The sequence below is a fragment of the Sceloporus occidentalis genome, unplaced genomic scaffold, assembly GCF_023333645.1.
Source record: "Sceloporus occidentalis isolate IW3139 unplaced genomic scaffold, rSceOcc1.0.p SCAF_5, whole genome shotgun sequence".
Classification (NCBI taxonomy): domain Eukaryota; kingdom Metazoa; phylum Chordata; class Lepidosauria; order Squamata; family Phrynosomatidae; genus Sceloporus; species Sceloporus occidentalis.
The window spans coordinates 133265164-133283311 of NW_028316985.1; the positions used below are offsets into that span (position 1 = coordinate 133265164).

At 39.3% G+C, this 18148-nt stretch overlaps 1 protein-coding gene across 10 annotated transcripts in view; it reads left to right on the forward strand.

The window, feature by feature from the left end:
* NEK1 (NIMA related kinase 1) overlaps window positions 1–18148 on the forward strand; it is a 62724-nt gene that overhangs the window by 10812 nt on the left and 33764 nt on the right. For 9 of the 10 annotated variants that reach the window (XM_089525506.1, XM_089525507.1, XM_089525504.1 and 6 more), the window contains 14 exons: window positions 611–694; window positions 3130–3197; window positions 3292–3378; window positions 5741–5795; window positions 6874–7074; window positions 8025–8085; window positions 9071–9225; window positions 12040–12099; window positions 12306–12365; window positions 12450–12497; window positions 12595–12669; window positions 13686–13864; window positions 13942–14073; window positions 14957–15059. In XM_089525506.1, the coding sequence (XP_089381632.1) occupies window positions 611–694; window positions 3130–3197; window positions 3292–3378; window positions 5741–5795; window positions 6874–7074; window positions 8025–8085; window positions 9071–9225; window positions 12040–12099; window positions 12306–12365; window positions 12450–12497; window positions 12595–12669; window positions 13686–13864; window positions 13942–14073; window positions 14957–15059 (1368 nt within the window). The remainder of the gene's footprint in view (window positions 1–610; window positions 695–3129; window positions 3198–3291; window positions 3379–5740; window positions 5796–6873; window positions 7075–8024; window positions 8086–9070; window positions 9226–12039; window positions 12100–12305; window positions 12366–12449; window positions 12498–12594; window positions 12670–13685; window positions 13865–13941; window positions 14074–14956; window positions 15060–18148) is intronic. The other variant, XM_089525510.1, reaches the window with a different exon arrangement.

Consider the following 18148-nt stretch of genomic DNA (forward strand, 5'->3'; position numbering starts at 1 on the left):
TCCACATTCACAAACTTGACATTCATGAATTTGGTTATTCATGAGCTCTGTCCTGGCATGGGAAACAGCTGTCCCAGGCATGAGAGGGGAGGGAGACAGGCTCGCGCATGCTCTCTCCTGACCCCACCCATGCCTGCAAAGTGTAAAGTCTGCAAAATCAGTTCTTTATTTTGTTGAACCAATTTTCCTTGCTCAAAGGATCCTTTTAGACTAATAAAATTCAGCAGTAAAAGAGTCTCTGTCCTTGAAATCACAATATAAAGAATATGCTATACAAGGAAAATAGGATGGTAAGGGCAAAATGAGAACGGATTCTACATGGTAAAATAATCTGGAGATTTCACTATTTTTGTATATAGAGTTTTATTTCTAATATACATAGGGTTATTAATGTATAGTTTTATTTTTCTTTGAACTGCAGTGTTGGGAGTATTCTATAATACGATAGTACCAAAATATTTTATTTTTATTTACAAGGTACTCTGATGGAAAACACAAGTATTGGGGGCAGCAAGCAGGTTACAGAAAACTGCATCTCACAGAGTTGGACACTAGAGAAACTGAAAATCCAGATTTCTGTCAAAAACTAATTTGTTTTTCTTATTTTTAGATCATGGATTGGTTTGTTCAGCTATGCTTAGCCCTGAAACATGTACATGACAGAAAAATTTTGCATCGAGATATAAAGTCACAGGTGAGTTAAAGACAGAACAGTCTGTTAAATCTTAGTATTCTAATGAACAAGCCTAAGTCTAGCTTTACCACTGACACCCTAGACTGATATCTAAAGAGCAGTGGTGTCACTAGGAGGTGCTGTCTGCATTGAGTGACATCCCAGAACAGGGGTGACACCCGATCAGGCCCCCTCCTTCATCCATTGCTGCCACCACAAGTAGGATGACATAGAAGCACAGGGCCAGCCCCACCCCCCACCTTGCTGCCATCACTGTGCTACCCTACTCATGAGGTAACATGAAGGCACTGAGCGAGAGGGCCAACCTCCCCCACCTTGCTACTGCCACCACATCCCCCTACTCATGAGTAGGAGGATGCAGAAGCACTCAGGGAGAGGACCAGGCCCCCCTCCACCTCACTGCTGCCACCGAGTTGACGTACTCATGAGTAGGATGACGTGGAGGCATTGAGGGAGAATACTAGGCCCCACTCCACCTTGCTCCCACTGCTGTGTCACCCTACTCATGAGTAGGACTATGTGGAGGCAATGAGGGAGAGCGCCCCACGTGCCTCCCCTGAAGCCCCCTCCCCCAGAAGCGCACACACACACACACACATCCCGTGACACCTGGGGCAGGTATGCCACTGCTGAAGAATACTAATATAAGGGTTGGTTTGTGTTAACGTACAGTTCGGTGTTCTAAAAATGAGCTTCAGTTAAGTTTTAGGTCCATATGTTCCTCTTTCCTTTTCTTTTTTGTGTACTTCGCCCACCAAAGCTATCTGAAGCAATTAACTGATACTGTTAGTGCTATATGTTTGATTATATGCACTTTAAGATCTTTATTGCATATTGCAAGTAAACGTACAGTGGCCCTTCCCTTACAGAGGGCATCTGTTTCAGATCCCCCCACATAAGGGGAATTCCGCATATGCTTCTGATATGGTGCAGTAGGCGTGGCGGAAGTGCATACACCATTTGTTTAATGGCAACATGGCTTCCGCATAAGCTAGAAGCTGCATATGCTGGTTCCCATGTATGGCGTGGGCGCACTGTACTTACTTGGCATCTGGAGTTCTGTTTAATGCCTTTTATTATTTATTTATTTACAGTATTTATACCCCGCCCTTCAACCCTAAAGGCTCTGAGAGTGATGTACAATTATTATTATTTTTAATTAGACGGTTCCCTGCCCTCAGGCTTACAATTTAAAAAGACATGACACAAAAGGAGAAAGGAATCGGGGTGGGAAAGGGGATCAGGTCCAGCAGGTCTTCTCTCCCTCTGAGGCCTGGACCAAGGCAGATGGACTGGAGGGAGGGCTCTTCTTAGTCCAGGCTAGCCCTGATGGAGCTGAGCCTGCTTCTCCCTCCATGGCCGCATGGCGCCCGATAACTAGAGGGAGGGCTATTTTTTATTTTATTTTATTTTATTTTATTTTATTTTATTTTATTTTATTTTATTTTATTTTATTGATTGATTGCTTGCTTGCTTGCTTGCTTGCTTGCTTGCTTGCTTGCATTGAGAAGCAGTGATGCATCTTAAGTTATGACCTGGAAAATACTTTGCAAATATACTTGGAAAATTTATGCCAAAAACCTGACCCCAGAATTCTGGGTCAACTTATATACGGGTCAATACGGTAATAGTGTTGAGAAAAAAGTTTTGCCCAACACTCCATTCCCCTTACCTCTGCAGCTGCTACTCAGCCAAGAAGAGTTTGTAAGTGTCCCTCCTTTCCCAGGGAGCAGGGAAAGAGCCCTGATTGCTTTTTGCAAGGTGCACATGTGTGTGTATGTCTCCCTCTTTCTCAGGTAGGAGTGAAAGAGCCCCAATTGTTTGTTTTTTTGCAAGGAGAGAGTACGTGTGTATGTCCCCCTCTTTCCCACCTTCCCCAGGAAGGAGGGAAACAGCCCTGATTGCTTTTTGCAAGGAGAGAGCGTGTGGGGGCGGGGCGGGGGGTTGTCATTTACATCCTTTGTTACATACCCCTAAGTTGTACCCTCAACCTATCGACGGGTCATATCAAAATGCAAAATTTTGCCCCAAAACCTACCCTCAATTTATATATGAGGTCGACTTGTACATAAGTATATATGGTATTTGTGCAATAGACTGCTTATAGGTTTGGGTGAGAAAGATGATTGGTCTAGAATAAGCAAAGTAGCATGGTTTATCCATACATTCCCTCTAAGTTGTATTTGTAAAATTTATGTCTTTATTCTTCAAATAGTACTTTTTTATATATACTAAAAGAAAATTTTGACATCAAGCTATCTCCCCATATTAGTATGCATTTACTTAAGAGTAATTTCTAGCTATAATGATCAATTAGGTTTTAGATTAAAATTAACTTAAAGTAACTAAGTTACTTATTTATTTACATTTTTATTTATTGAATGTGTTTGGCATGGTACTCAGCTTTTCTTTTCTTCTTCTTTTTCCCTCTTTAGAATATATTTTTAACCAAAGATGGAACAATACAATTGGGAGACTTTGGAATAGCTAGAGTCCTTAACAGGTAACATTAAAGCCCCCCCCCCCCCTCCGGCCGCCCTGCAAGTTCTAATACTACCAGGAATAGTTGAATTTATTGCTATTTCTTCTTCTTTTAGTACAGTTGAGCTTGCACGAACGTGTATAGGAACACCATATTACCTATCACCAGAAATCTGTGAGAACAAGCCTTACAACAATAAAAGGTAGGCTTTAGTTGTAACTTTTTCCCATTGATGTTCATTGTATATAGGTTTTGAGATCTTTCATCATACCCAGTTTATCCAATATAGTGTTTTCATTCATTCATTGTACAGAAAGTAAAGAAAAGCATAGAGACTTAATTCTCCGTGCTGGTAAATATCTGGGGACAAAACAATAACTACAGGTTGATTATCCCTTATCCCAAAATCCAAAATGCTCCAAAATTCTAAACTTTCTTCATAGTTGGCTGTGGTAGTGACAGCTTTGGTTTCTGATGGGCCTGTGTACACAAACTTTGTTTCATGCACAGAATTATTAAAAATATTTTATAAAATTACTTTCAGACTATATGTATGAGATGTATATGAAATGTGTCTTAAAACTGGCTTGAGGGAGCCCTTCTCATCGGCAGGGATTTGGTTCTGGGGTGGTCTGCAGATGGTGAAAAACGCAGGAGTTCAAGCCCATATTAGTCAATGGTCAGTGACATGCACCTTCTGCATCAGCACTGTTGGGAGAAATATGAAGAGATAAACGCAGAGTAATCTTGGAAGCTTGTGAGTAGATAGACAAACTGGCAGACCAGGAAAAACAGTTGGCTAGATGAAAGCACTGTAGGCTGACTTTTTTCCAAAGAGGCACTGTTTATTTTTGTTGCAAACACTCGCAAGAACAAAGCTACACAAACTCCTCCTACTACAAAACCCACAAAACTGTACAATGATTATTTGAGCTTATATACACTTTTGCCATGTGGCAATCTAGCTCAACCCCTTCCTGTACAATTTCCTGTGTTACCTGGATTACTGTCCACCATTCCATATGACACAGCATATTTACATAAGTGGCACTCTGGCACACTTTGCAACCTTGGACAATCACCTGCTGTCTAGATCCACAGCTGCAACCAATTCCTGGTTAAGAGCAGTTAGTGTCCATTAGCTTCTCTGCCACATATGAACATTTTTCAATGCTGCTCCATACCTCAACAAGCACACCCACCGGCACATAGCGTCATTGGTTAATGACGATTAACCAATGGGGCAATCCACAGGAGCACCAATCCACAGATGGCTATCTGCTTGATCCGGCTGGCCCACTGTATTCCATAATTTTTGAAAATCCCAAACTCTTCTGTTACCAAGCATTTCACATAAGAGATATTCAACCTGTAATATATTTCTCCTAAAAAAGTATGTACAACATAGTTAATCTCTTCTGGGCTGTTAAAATGAATAGCTCCCTTCAGTCAGACCAGTATGTTTTCACCCCTGGCCCAGTTCAAAATAACACTTGAGTTGGAAAGTGCGGAAGTGTTCTGTACAGCAAAACTGTAGTACATATAATTTGGCATCCTTTAATACAGGAGTGGGCAACTGTGGCAGGCTGAGGAGCTGCATCCCAGGAGATCTTGCTCCTGCAAAAAACAAAAAGCAATTCTCCCCAAATGCACTCTAGGGGACATGTGGCGTTATTGTCATAATGGAGGGGGGGGGGAGAACTTTCTGAGCTCCAGAAGGCTTTTTTTTTAGCACAAAAATATTTTGGAGGATATTTCTTGCAATTTTGGAAACTAAAATTGGACCCTTGAGGTGTCACATGCTTCCATGAATTTCTACTTCAGTTTATGTACTAATGTGACTAGCCTTGACCTCATCTAGTCCACTAAGCTAGCAGTGGGGATTACTGATCACTCTCAGCATTTGGGATAGCATGCTTAGGGGAATTGTTTTCTTTCCTCTACAGAAGGAAAATATGGCTGGTGAAGTAGTGAAATAAAAACTAGAAGCAGGCAGATAAAGTTTACATTAGTTGTTGGTTCTTACTCAACCGAATCAGGGTCCTGTAGATTTCAACAGTGACAACTTCCATGATCTGACAAGCTTATTCAGGGGTGGTCATACCACTAGGCAAAATGAACCATTTGTTTCAAGCAGCAATAGACTTTGTAGACTGTGGAGGGGGCAGCCTCAGGAGCTCATAGGCTATTCCTCGGTGGAGATGCCCCCACTGTATTCAAGGCAATCCGCCTTATACCTGTGAAACCCCTGCTACACTCAGATGCAGTGAAGAATGCTGTCCCATCACCATTTAAAGTAAGATTCAACAACCTTCTGTAAGTGCAATGTGGGCATCTTGCCCTTTCCCCTCAGGCAACAAAGTATCTTTGGCTAGATCTGACCTCAAACACTGAACATATGATAGATATTACTGTAGTAGACATACATTCAAATTTTTGACATAACTGAATTTAGGAAGATGGCCAAGACTTTAACAAAGCAACTTAAGTTCCAGGGACAAAATAAATTATTGGGTGTCAAGCGAACAGCTCAAACTAACATTCTGTGTCTGTTTTTTGTTTAGTGACATATGGGCTCTTGGTTGTGTTCTCTATGAAATGTGTACACTGAAACATGCAGTAAGTAGGAATTTGAAAATACTTCATGAGTGAATTTATTTTTCCCAATCGCCTGCAAACACAGTTTTTGAGATGCAATAATAATGTAAATTAATGCATCTTTTATGCATGTGTGATCCTGTAGATCATAATTTTAGTAGTATGTATCGGGGAATAGCCAGACAAATCTGCGTGTGTAATGGCAGCTTGCACTCCCCAAGTTTTTATTTCAAAATAATTGACATAGTTATTCATAGAATTGTTTTTTTAAAAAAGAAAACTATACTGGATCTACTTTTGTGTATTTATTTGTTATATAAAAATATGGATGGGATTAAAAGCCTTGTGCTAATAGCATATAAATGTAACAAGTTCCCAGATACAGCTGCTGCTTGTCCTTGGTTATATCCCATATTCATATCTGTTTTCTGTTAGAAACAGTAGAAAAAAAGAAAGAAAGTAATGCGCATATGTGTTGTGGGGGATGCTTGTGGTTGGTCTGTTGGTTGGTTGTAGTCATTGGCGCGTTACAGAGCGCCCAACAAGGGCGCTCTGCTGCCGCCGCCAGTTGTTACATCCGGGAACCGCAGTGGCCAAACCGCGCGGTTCCCGGGTGCAGCTAGAAAGAAGCGCCGAAATGGTGTTTCTTTCTGGGTCCTGGAAGTGGTGCCGCAAGGCACTAGTCGTACATTCGTGCCGTCAGTTCTGCCATGCGACGTCTGGACGCTATGCATCCGTGACGTGAAAATGGCGACCCAGTATGGACGGGTGCCGCCATTTTGTTCAGATTCGGTCTGTACTAGGGTTGAGGGGCGTCAGGAAGTGACGCCCCTTCTCAACCCTAACACACCCCTTCCTAACCCTAGCACGCCCCTTCGGCGCGTCTGTAATGCGCCATTGTCTCTGAAGTCCAGATTATTTTAAATTGATTAAATCTTCTGATTGAAGAATCAGATTAAAATTTAATTATGGAGAACCTATCTGGATTAAGTATAATTTTGAATTTTGTAGTTTTACAAGCTCCATCTGTCATTGTCTGTTTAATAGCATTCCTTATTACAGTAATCTACGATATGTACAATTTGTCTCTATTCTGTAGTTTGAAGCTGGCAATATGAAGAACCTGGTACTCAAGATAATCTCTGGATCATTTCCTCCTGTTTCTGTGCATTACTCTCATGAACTTCGGAGTCTGATTTCACAGTTGTTCAAAAGAAATCCTAGGGATAGACCATCTGTCAACTCCATATTGGAGAAAACATTTATAGCTAAACGCATTGACAAATTTCTCACACCAGAGGTATGCATGTACCTATTTTCTTATCTATATTTTACTGTAGAATATTATAGAATAACACTTAAAGTGTTACATAATTATACTAGAATGCTCTGCAGCAATATCTCTTGGAAATGACACTCACATTCAAATATAAATATGACCTCAAACTCTTCCATGAGGTGTTGCAATTCCCCTTGTCAGGGATTCATATCCAGTGAACAATATACATACAGTCAGCTTTCCATATCCATAAATTCTACCATCCATGGATTGAAAATACATATTTTTAATATTTCCAAAAATTGAAACCTGATTTTTGCCATTTTATGTAAGGGACATCTTTTTATTATGCCATTGTATATATACTTGAGCATTCATGGATTTTGGTGTCCACAAGGGGTTCTGGAACCAAACCCCATCAGATACCAATATGTACTCATTTGTGTGTGCTAATCCCACCCTCTTTGTTGGTAATTTTCCTGAGTTCCAAATCACAAACAGAACGTCCACAGATAAACTGTTTCCTTCAAAGTTTTGCCCTCAGTGTATAGCACAAGCAGAGAAGAATGGGAGGCAAGCTTCCTCTCTGTCCCTTCTCATATGTTTATATTGTCACATGCCTTCATGTTGCCTGTTGAATAATGGTAGCCCATGAATTTCATAGGGTTTTCTTAGGCAAGGAATACTCAGAGATGATTTTGCCAGTTCCTTCCTCTGAAATATAGCCTACAGCACTTGATATTCATTGGCACACTGCCATCTAAGTACTAATTCACATATCATACTGAATAGAAATACTGTGTTTGGCAAGACTCATACAGTATGACTTTTTAATCCTAAATCAGAGTGGATGTTAATGGTAACAGCTTTTTTCTAATCTGGACAATCTATCATTATAAATCTTAATTTTGTAATCTGTATTGTCTGCTTAATTTTGTTTTGCAACATGAAATTGGTTTTGTTTTTTTTAGCTTATTGCAGAAGAATTCAGTCATAAAGTATTTCAGAAGTTTGGACCTCATGCTGGACCAGGTAATAAATGAAAAGTTTTCTTTAGCTACTTTTAGAAAGAGTCAATACTAGTCATTGATTAACCAAAAACTATGATATAAAAATAAGAACCGATATCCCGAAAAACCCACAAGAAACTAAGAACTGATATCTTGTTGACCTGATCAATGCACATTTAGTAGTAGCAGTGGCTTGTGTTCGCTATATGAAACTTTAATTAGAATATGCAGTTTGAAGGATTTTTTCTGCACATTTCAGCTATCAGTGAAGGAACCCTGGTGGCACAGTGGTTAAATGCTGGCACTGCAGCCACAATGTTGTGAGTTCGATCCCAGGGTTACACGTTTGACTCTGGCTTCCATCCTTTCGTAGGCTGGTAAAATGAGTACCCAATTTGTTGAGACAATTGGTTTACAGATTGTAAATTGCTTTAAAAAGTGCTGAGTTCACTATTAAGCGGTATAGAAATGTACTGTAAATGCTATTGCTATTGTAAATGCTATCATGATTTTTGCATGAATCCAGGATGTACCAGTGGTTGCAAATTTCTTCACCAGTAAACATATTTATAGTTCCTACTTCAACTGATCAGTTAGAAAAAGTCTCATATTTTATTCTGTTCAGTTCTAAACAGCAGTTAAAGCATTTTAAAAGAGAAAAGACCCAGAAACTGGTAGTTGCTAAAATATTCTTCCTGAATATATGGGTGAGAAATGTTTTTTGTAGATTGTAGGCTTCTTTGTCTTGAAAGGGCATTCCATTTTACCTTTTTGTGTCAAAGTAAGAGCAAGCTAACAGTATGTTCACCAGTATTAAAACGTGTCAGTCTTTCCCCAAGCTATTTTTCATTTTGGCACATTGTAATCAGTGTGCTCAACTCTGCATAATATCCCGCAACAAGAATGCTTGCCCAACCTTCCCTTTGATATCACTTGTTTATCAGGAAGTATCTTACTGAAGTTTTGTACAAAGGTATTAACATTTTTTTTCTCTTTCTCACACATAGCAAAGAGACCAGCTCAAGGACAAAACTTCGCCTCTGCTGCACCTGCTCAGAAAATTACAAAACCTGCTGCTAAATATGGAGTGCCTTTAATGCTTAAAAAATCTGGGGAATCAGCTAAAAAGTTCTATGAGAAGCCTTTAAATAAATGTAGACAGGTGAGACAATATTTGGTAATGAAGCAAAAATATATCTTTCTGAAAGTGTTTTATGGTTTAGTTGTCATGAGTATTGTTACATCTGCAGATTCCCTTGAATGAATGGAAAGAGAGCACACAGCTACCTTTGCAGCTGCATTGTGGAGCTTGTTCACATGCGTGGTGTCCAGTAAAGCTTACATTGTGGTCCAGATGGGAATGTACATAATCTTGGACTGTATTTATGGTGTTGTATGAAACAATATCTAGATTAAGGCTTGTAACAGGCTTGGGAGTTTAATAGTGTTTTCATCCCATTCTGTGGACAAGTTACATATGAAACACATAAATCAACAATTCCCAGAAAAGTCCATGAACAAACACTTCTGAAAAGGAAACCTAAAATTCTTGGGATGGCAGGAAGATCAATCCACTCTCCTTGGATTTATCCCCATGCATCATCCACGAGGCAGGAGTCAGAATTCTAAACAGTTAAATTTGTCCTGACTCCTAACAGCCTTCTCCCTCAGTTTTTATTTACCTGCCATACCATCCAGACCGAGGCAATCCTTCTCCTTATAAAATACGAAGTTAGATCTAGATATAGTTAGTGAGAATTAGGAAATAGGAATGGAGGATCTAAGAAATAGTGATAGTGAAATGGAGGAAAGGATGATTAAGAGAAAGAAAATCATCCCTTTGCCACCCCACAAGCTTCACAAGATTAGTGAGATTGAAATTTTGATTTACCATCTGGAAATGTGAAGTGATGCAGCCTGTTCCAACTTCCAAAGCAAACGTTTAGGATCCCAATGCCAAATCTCATATGTATTTATTTGACTTCATTGCCTCATGGTTGGGGCACGGTAGTTGTTCTAGTGTACAGCTGTGGAGATGTGTCTCACCTGGTTATGAAGCTCACTGAGTGGACTTAAGTCAATCATGCCCTCTTAATATAATCTGTCCCATGGGATTATTGTGAGGATAAAAGGCATGTGCTGTCTCAGGTGCCTTGGAGGAAAGGCAAGATAAAACTAAATAACATAAACATCATTGCAACACATGTGATCCTACCTATGTTGCCAGGGGAGGCACTTTGTATCCCATTGCCAGAGCAGAGGTATAGTTGGTCGAGACATGAGTGGTGGCCTTCTTTTTTGTGATATTCAGAGTATGGAACTTCCTGTCTCAGCGAGACTCATCTGGGATTCTTCACAGTGATTTGTGGAACCATCTAAACTGCTTTTTAACATGATATCATGTAAGAGCCCTGGTGGCGCACTGGTTAAATGCCTGTACTGTAGCCACTCACTCACAACCCATAAGGTGGTGAGTTCAGTACCAGCAAGGGCTCAGGGTCGACTCGGCCTTGCATCCTTCTGAGGTCACTAAAATTAGTACCCAGCTTGTTGGGGGCAATTAGCTTACAGTTGTAAAGTGCTTAGAGACTGTTTAGGTCAGGGGTAGGCAACCTTTTTGAGCTGGGGGCCGGGTTGCTGTCCCTCAGACAACTGGGGGGCCGAAGCCAAAAAATAAGTAATTAAATATATATATATATATATTTTAAAAAATGAAATAAATAAATAAACTGGGACAAATGTAGGACAAAATTTTCAAATGGAGGGCACTTTTTAAAAAAATGGAGGACACGTGAAAAAATTTGCTGTTTTTTAAAAAAATGTTAATATAAATGCATATTTCTGAGGCTTCTATAGACAATTGCCCCCCTTGCCTGCCGCTTGCCCTCCCTTGCCCGCCTCCTCCTGATAGGCCAAAGGCCCCACGCCCTCACGTGAGAGGCCAAAGGCTCCGGCGGCAATCAGTGGCAGGACCAGGCGGGGGCCGGTCCCAAGGCCTTGCCGGGCCGCAGGTTGCCTACACCTGGTTTAGGTGGTATGAAACGCTATATAAATGAAGCTGCTATTGCTATGTCATAAAATGGAAAATGGGTAATGGGCAATGAACTAATGCAGAAGCCCATTTGAAGCTAATTGGTCTCAAAGGTACTGTTGGATTATTCGCCCCCCCACACACACACACCACTTTTCCACTTTATGCTAAAACAAACTAACATGGTTGTCTCTTTGAAAACTACTTTGAGTGTCCCATTGTTGGGAAAAGTCAGGATATAAATATTTTCAGTATGGCCATGTGCTTGAAGGAGAAATCTAATTGTTCTATATAGCAAATTGTTTCTCCAAAGAGAGCGTTCTTATGGTACCTCTTCTAAATATAAATTCCTAATACCTGTGATGAATTATATGCTTTGTCATACATTACCTTGCATTAAAATCGTATACATTTTTCAACATGTTTTCATGATGGAATAGCAGAAGAGGGAAAGATTATTTTCATAGTACACACATACATACTTTATTTATATTTCATTTTCTGTTCACAAATAACTTGTGTTCCTGTTAATATTCTGTTCTTCCTCACATTGTTGACAATAAAATAAGTGATGGGGGTATTTAACAGTTATTTTTGTCTCTGGGCTTAATAATTCATTAAGGCTACAGAACTTTTCTGTATGCATGTACTGGGAGGTAATTGTTAATGAAATGAACAGCGCTTTTAAAAAATAAACATGCATATACAGTAACTACTCTGTAGAATTATAGTCGTTTGCATAAAGTGTCCTGTCAAAAAACTTTATTGAACAAAGTGGGATTTATTTCTCAGTAGACATTCATAGGATGAGGGTATATTGTTATAGCAAGTTTGCCAAGTTAACTTTATAAATGAGTGTTTCTATATCTGTCATTCTGCACTCTCAATTACCTTCTAGCATATATGCTATGTTCTTGCTAATTTGTAGTTTCACTCTTTATTTAGGCCCCTCCAACTGCAGTGAAGAAAGGGAAACCAATTGAAGAAGGGAGGAAAATGTTTGAGGTATAAAAACATGAAAACAAAGGAAACTAAGCTAAAAGCTTTTAAATACAAAACAAAGCCTTCAAACCTTTCCTCCTTATTTCCTTTTACTAGATTTCTTCTAACTTTATATATATGTTAATCAGAGTGTGTCTGTCTCTCATATAGTCCTAACCATCCTCAGCTCAACCTGGTGAAATAACGGTTCTGGTATATTTGTTTTTCAGGAAGCTGCTAGAAAGAAAAGGCTAGATGCTTTTGAGAAGGAAAAACGACAGCGTGAACAGGTAAATTAAAAATTGGTCCCTTGGTTACTGCAGCTGTTGAGTAGCTTGATGTTCTATCCCTTAAAAAGGTATTTATTTTTACAGATCAGTTTTATGAGAGCTGAGCAGATGCGAAGACTTGAGAAGGAAAGGGTAAAATGCTTGACTTAAAAGTTTTTAATTGTGAAGTTCAGTTGACAGAGGCTTTAACAATTTTTATAATCCAGTTTTAATTTTTATCTATTTGTAGATGGATCGAATTAACAGAGCCAGGGAGCAAGGATGGAGGAATGTACTGAGCACAGGTGGAAGTGGTGAGATCAAGGTTGGAGCTGCTGCTTAATATATTCAGAAACATATTGGTACTTAAATAAAATACTAACTCTTAGTGATCAGCAGTTGCTTGTTAAATAATAATAACTTATTCGCTCCATCCCTTAAATAATGTCATAGTTATGATTTGCGTTGAGTGCAGATGACAGAGGAGACAATGGAATATTCCTCTTTAAATATTCAGCCTTTGAGTTACAGAAAGAGATAGATTTGAACTAAATAGTAGACTGCTTCGATGGGATCTAGAGTAAGGCAGAAGGTAGTCTGCATATGTGTGTGAAACAGAATATAAATGTGTTATTTATGTACATTTTTCACACTTAGAGGAGAGCCAGTGTGATATTGTAGTTTGAATGTTGGACTAGGACTTCTGGATACCAGGGTTCAAATCAAATTATCAACTGTGGGAACTGGCTGGATAATCTTGGACAGTCATCCTTTCTTGGCTTAAAAGGAAGAAAATGACAAACCACTGAATAAATATTTCCAATTGAATTGAAGGCGCATTTCATTAGCAAATTCTATTAGTATGAAGCCATTTTACTGACTAAATATTTTTTGTTGAAACATGCTGTGAAATGGGTGCATGTTTTAGAATAGATTTTTTTTTTACTGGAACAGAAGTTGAAACATGTATGAGCAAATACTGAGACTTTCTGTATGAGAAAATACAGTACTGAGATTTTCTGTTTCTGAGATTTCTGTCTTTTGCTCAGAATGGACACTAGTAAAATCATTAATAGTGCAATGTTACATGTGCCACAAAGCACCTTATTCTTTGCATTTCTTTCAGTGAAGATGTACTAGGAATAAATACATGAGTTTCTACTGCTGATAGGTGAACAAATGAAAATCATTTTGTACCATGAGCTACCACATTGTAGTGCAAATGTGGCTTCTTATATTGTAAAGTTATTTTTAAAAAATCAGACTTGTATTATCTTAAACATAATGCCTGTTGACAGAACATGAAAATAGGATTTTTTTGTTTTTGTTTTTAACTTTTAGGCTAATTATTTGGGTGGCGGAGGAGCTATTGTGCCTTCTTCACCTGTGCTTGGTCGAGCACCATATGAACACTATCATGCTATTTTTGATCAGATACAGCAACAGAGGGGAAATATTAAAGTAACAGAGGGGAAAGATGTTGAATTGAAAGAAAAGCCCGGTCAAGAGCCTGTTGAAAGGTATGTATGTATTCATTAAACATAAAGAACATATAATTCTAGACAAAAGTAATGAAAATCGCTGTATTTATTTTCAGAGGGCTTCCACCTGGAGTTCATGCAGGACTGCCTAACGGGCCTGTAGGCCACCATCATGTACCTGATGCTGATGCAATTAGAAAAAGAATGAAAAGATTAGAGGAGGTGTCTAGACAAGCGAATGCAAACAGGTTGGAGTGATGGTACATTTAGTTCTATCCATTGTATGTAGGTTTTTGTCATGTCTATTTAGTTTATTAGCAAACACAGATAAAGGTTCACAAACATACAGCTGCTTTAAGGAAGAAATTCTGTTATTCATGTTTGTTGTAAGAGACAGCAATATAGCATTTGTATAAAGATGGTGAATGTGCAATATAAAACAACTGTATGTGTTTCCTGAGGATTAAGTGTAAGAGTGTTTGAAGATCTCTTTTGTTTTTAATGTCAGTACAGTGTGCTCGTGCCATACACGAGCACGGCATACGTGGCTTCCAGCATACGCTGGATGCCGCGCTAGAAATAAGCATTGCATGCCCCAGAAGAAGTAATGGGGTGTGCGACCACGGCAGCACCCGGCGAACACAAGCCAAATTATTTCCAATGGGGCTCAAGGGTACGCATTTTTTCTTGTATGTGGGGGGGGGGGTGGTCCAGAACGCATCCCCCACGTTAGAGAAGGGCTGCCTGTACTGACTTTGAGGCAAGCTTCACTCCTGGGTGGTTCACAAAGTAAAAAATGTGAAAACAGACAAATGACTGGTTCTCTTCAGACTGACATGTTTCAGTCTATTCGTGTTATTCATATAACATATGAATATGTTATTCATATAACACATGAATAGGGCCAAAAGTAGGTCTTTGCCTTTTAATTGATATACATTTGTCAGCTCAACCAAGTTTGGGTGTAGAAATTTCTGAGCGATACTCACGTTCTCTTCCATGCATACTCCTTATTCTCAGTCTAGTGAAAACTTAAAATATGGGTGTTTTTCATGCTCTTCGCTTCCATTTCATTTTGTTTATTTTAATAATTATCAGGGCATATTAGTAAATTAAACTCATTATCCCTAGGCAAAAAGGATGGGTAGCTGCAGAAAGAGCTAAACAAGTTGAGGAATTTTGGCAGCGGAAGCGAGAAGCCATGCAGAATAAAGCTCGTGCTGAAGGACACCTGGTAGGACATTTGGCATTCCGATTGTACAAGTGTGTGAATTGCCTTTTTAATAGTCATTTGAACTTGCTAAAATACTGATAATTTTACAGAGACAATAAGAATCCTTAGCACTTGAGCTTTTGTTAGAGCAGTCCATAAATTAAAGTGATCTCTTTTTTTAAAGTTTACTTATTCCTAATAATTGGGTCACTTTAAATATAGAATTTATATTTATTTTACTTTTTGTCATGGCTAGCACCATGAGGTAGAGGTTTTCAGTTCATGTAGCAGTGATGATCATTGTTCAAAGCAGTGTTCCTACAGCTGCAGCTCTTCACATACTTACCTGTAAGTCCCTTTGAACACTGTTAAGGCTTGTTTCTGAGTAGACAACCATTGTGATTGGTGTAAATTAATGAAAATTTTTCTGCAATCAGATTTCTCATTATTCCTGTTAAATTATTTTGCTACACTGGAGTTTTCCTGATGACAAGATTTAATGGCAGCTTTTCATGTAACAAGAGGAACTGCTGTCAACTAAAATCCTGTAGCGTATATGGGTATTGACATGGAGGTCTTGGGGGGGATACAGATGGGTGGCTCCATGCTGCCTGTCTTACCCCTCGTTGGTGCCGCACAAACTACACTGCGTGGCACCGATGCACTCCCTAAAACGAAGCTGCCTAGGGTGACTTGTTTTTAGGAGCGCCATAATGGCGCTCGTGTGCCCTGATGCCACCGCTTCCAGCAAGCGCTGTTTGGGCACTCAGACACCCACGCATCATCGTCGCTCGACCCGTGTCAGCAGGACCGCAGCAAGATGGCGCACAGGCACTGCTATTAGGACTGGGCATGGACGCCCAGCCCTACGGAGCCCTTAAATCGGCCCCAGCATGGTGCTTTTGCCCATCTGTATCCGGCCTTAGTTACTTTAAAGTTCTTCCACGCAGCTATGTTTTAGCAGCCTGTTTTAAGAGAACCTATTATACAGGTGTTCTAATTCAGTTAAGCATCAAGCAGCTGGAGCAGAGGGAGCGGCCTCCCAGCCCGATCACTTTCCATTCAGTGCAAGACCATGGCAACCAGATGCTGTAGTCCCGAGGCTGGCTGCTGCCATGGTCCTCCATGGACCACCAGTAAGGAGCACTTCTTTTTGTGCTGGGCTTGGGCCTCATGCCCCCAGATCGCAGCTTCAGCCCAATCTGGGGGCATGCATCATCTGAACACTATGCTTTCACATTGGCCAAAGGCGCTTTTCACCTGCCTGTTTCAGGCCATATTGGTCTATCAAATGGTTCTGTGCAAATTTCATGTAAAATGTAACTATATGAACAACCCATGGCCTAATTGATTTGAAACAAGAAACCATGATTTCCTACTACATGAACAAGCTCTGGTTAGCCTGTTGCGCCTCACATGTTTCCTCCTTCTCCCTCCTTTGACAAGTGAAACATAAAATGAGGTGCATTCATTGTTAAATAAGCCACTGATCATAAGAAGCTGTGCTTTGTTTAAAATTGTAAGCAGTCTTTCCCTTATATACATGAGAAAGAGGAAGTGGAGAGCACAGAATATCAAGATTAGTTCTGGTTCATTTGTAGAATGCAAAACTATGGCTTTATGTTACATTTCCCCCTTTCTCTTCTGGTTTACCTAATGAGCATACATCTGTGTTTTGGCATACATATTACATTTATATGAAGTTTAAGGTCTAAGCAAACAAAGAGACTTTCAATTTCGTAGTGTAAGTTGATAGTTTTTAGAGGGAGGAGTTCAACACTCAAATTTGAAACTTAAACTTTAATGCCTATTGTATAGAATGCTTCTAATTTATAGAGTCTTTCTAAGGATATTTTGATTGATTTTATAGTTGTGATCCTCAGTTGCACATTGACTTCATATTATAAACACATTTATTTTTCATGCTTTATAGCTTTTGCTGGTAGATAATGTAGTGTATATGGAGCCCTGGTGGCACAGTGGTTAAATGCCTCTACTGCAGCCATTCACTCAAAACCACAAGGTTGCGAGTTCAAGACCAGCAAAAGGACCCATGCTAGACTCAGGCTTGCATCCTTCCGAGGTCGCTAAAATGAGTACCCAGACTGTTGGGGGCAAATTAGCTTACTTGCTAATTAGCTTACTTGCTGTTCACCGCTATGATCTTTGGAATAGCGGTATATAAATAAATTATTATTATTATTATTATTATTATTATTATTATTATTATTATTGATAAATGCAAATACAACATAACGTCAGTGGTGGCCTGATCTTTCTGTCATCTTTGGTCTATACAGAGGAATGTTGGTGTACCAAAGAAATAAAGTTCTTTCATTTTGTAATTTTAAGGGAGTATAAAGTAGGTCATTCTTCTTTTAAAAATGGCAATGAGCATGTGATACATACAGACTGGAAGATGACAGCTATCTGTATATGTGCATATGTTCAAAACCCATTTGCACAGGAAGAAGCATTGATAGGATTGTTGAACTTCTCCAATAGAAAGAACAACTGCAAATGTATATCTTCTGACTTGTGAATTTCCATTGTTTTCTTGTTCCCCATGACCTTTTGTCCTTTTTTGCTTCCATCTCTGAGTTAGTGAAAACTAAATCTCGTTCAAGGTGAAATGAACCACCAAGTTTTAAAAAGAGCAGCTTGAGTTTGTATCCAGTACCTGCTCAAGTGTAAAGCAGTTCACACAACCAATCTTATTCTTCACTTTCTCTCTCTCCTGGACATATTTGTACATTTTCTACTTAGGGTCAGAAGGTCCTATGAATAATAGGGTTATGCTGTATGAGAGTGTAGTGGGAGGGAGAAATGCAGATCTACCACCAGAGTGGAAGACAAGGAACTGCAGCCTAGAGTAATTTGTGATCTTTGGGCACTCTTAAAATGTTCTGCCAATAAGTTAATATGAGAAAAATGCCTGCAGTTGGAAAATTGTCCACACAAAAGATTAATATCTAAAATGCCTTTTACAGGGACTACTAAGATAACTTTTTCCATTATTTACACCAATGTGATATTTGTATCCGTTTGTCTCAGCTATCAACTTTCCCAAAATTAACATCTTAAATTTATATTAATATTTAATTTTAAAA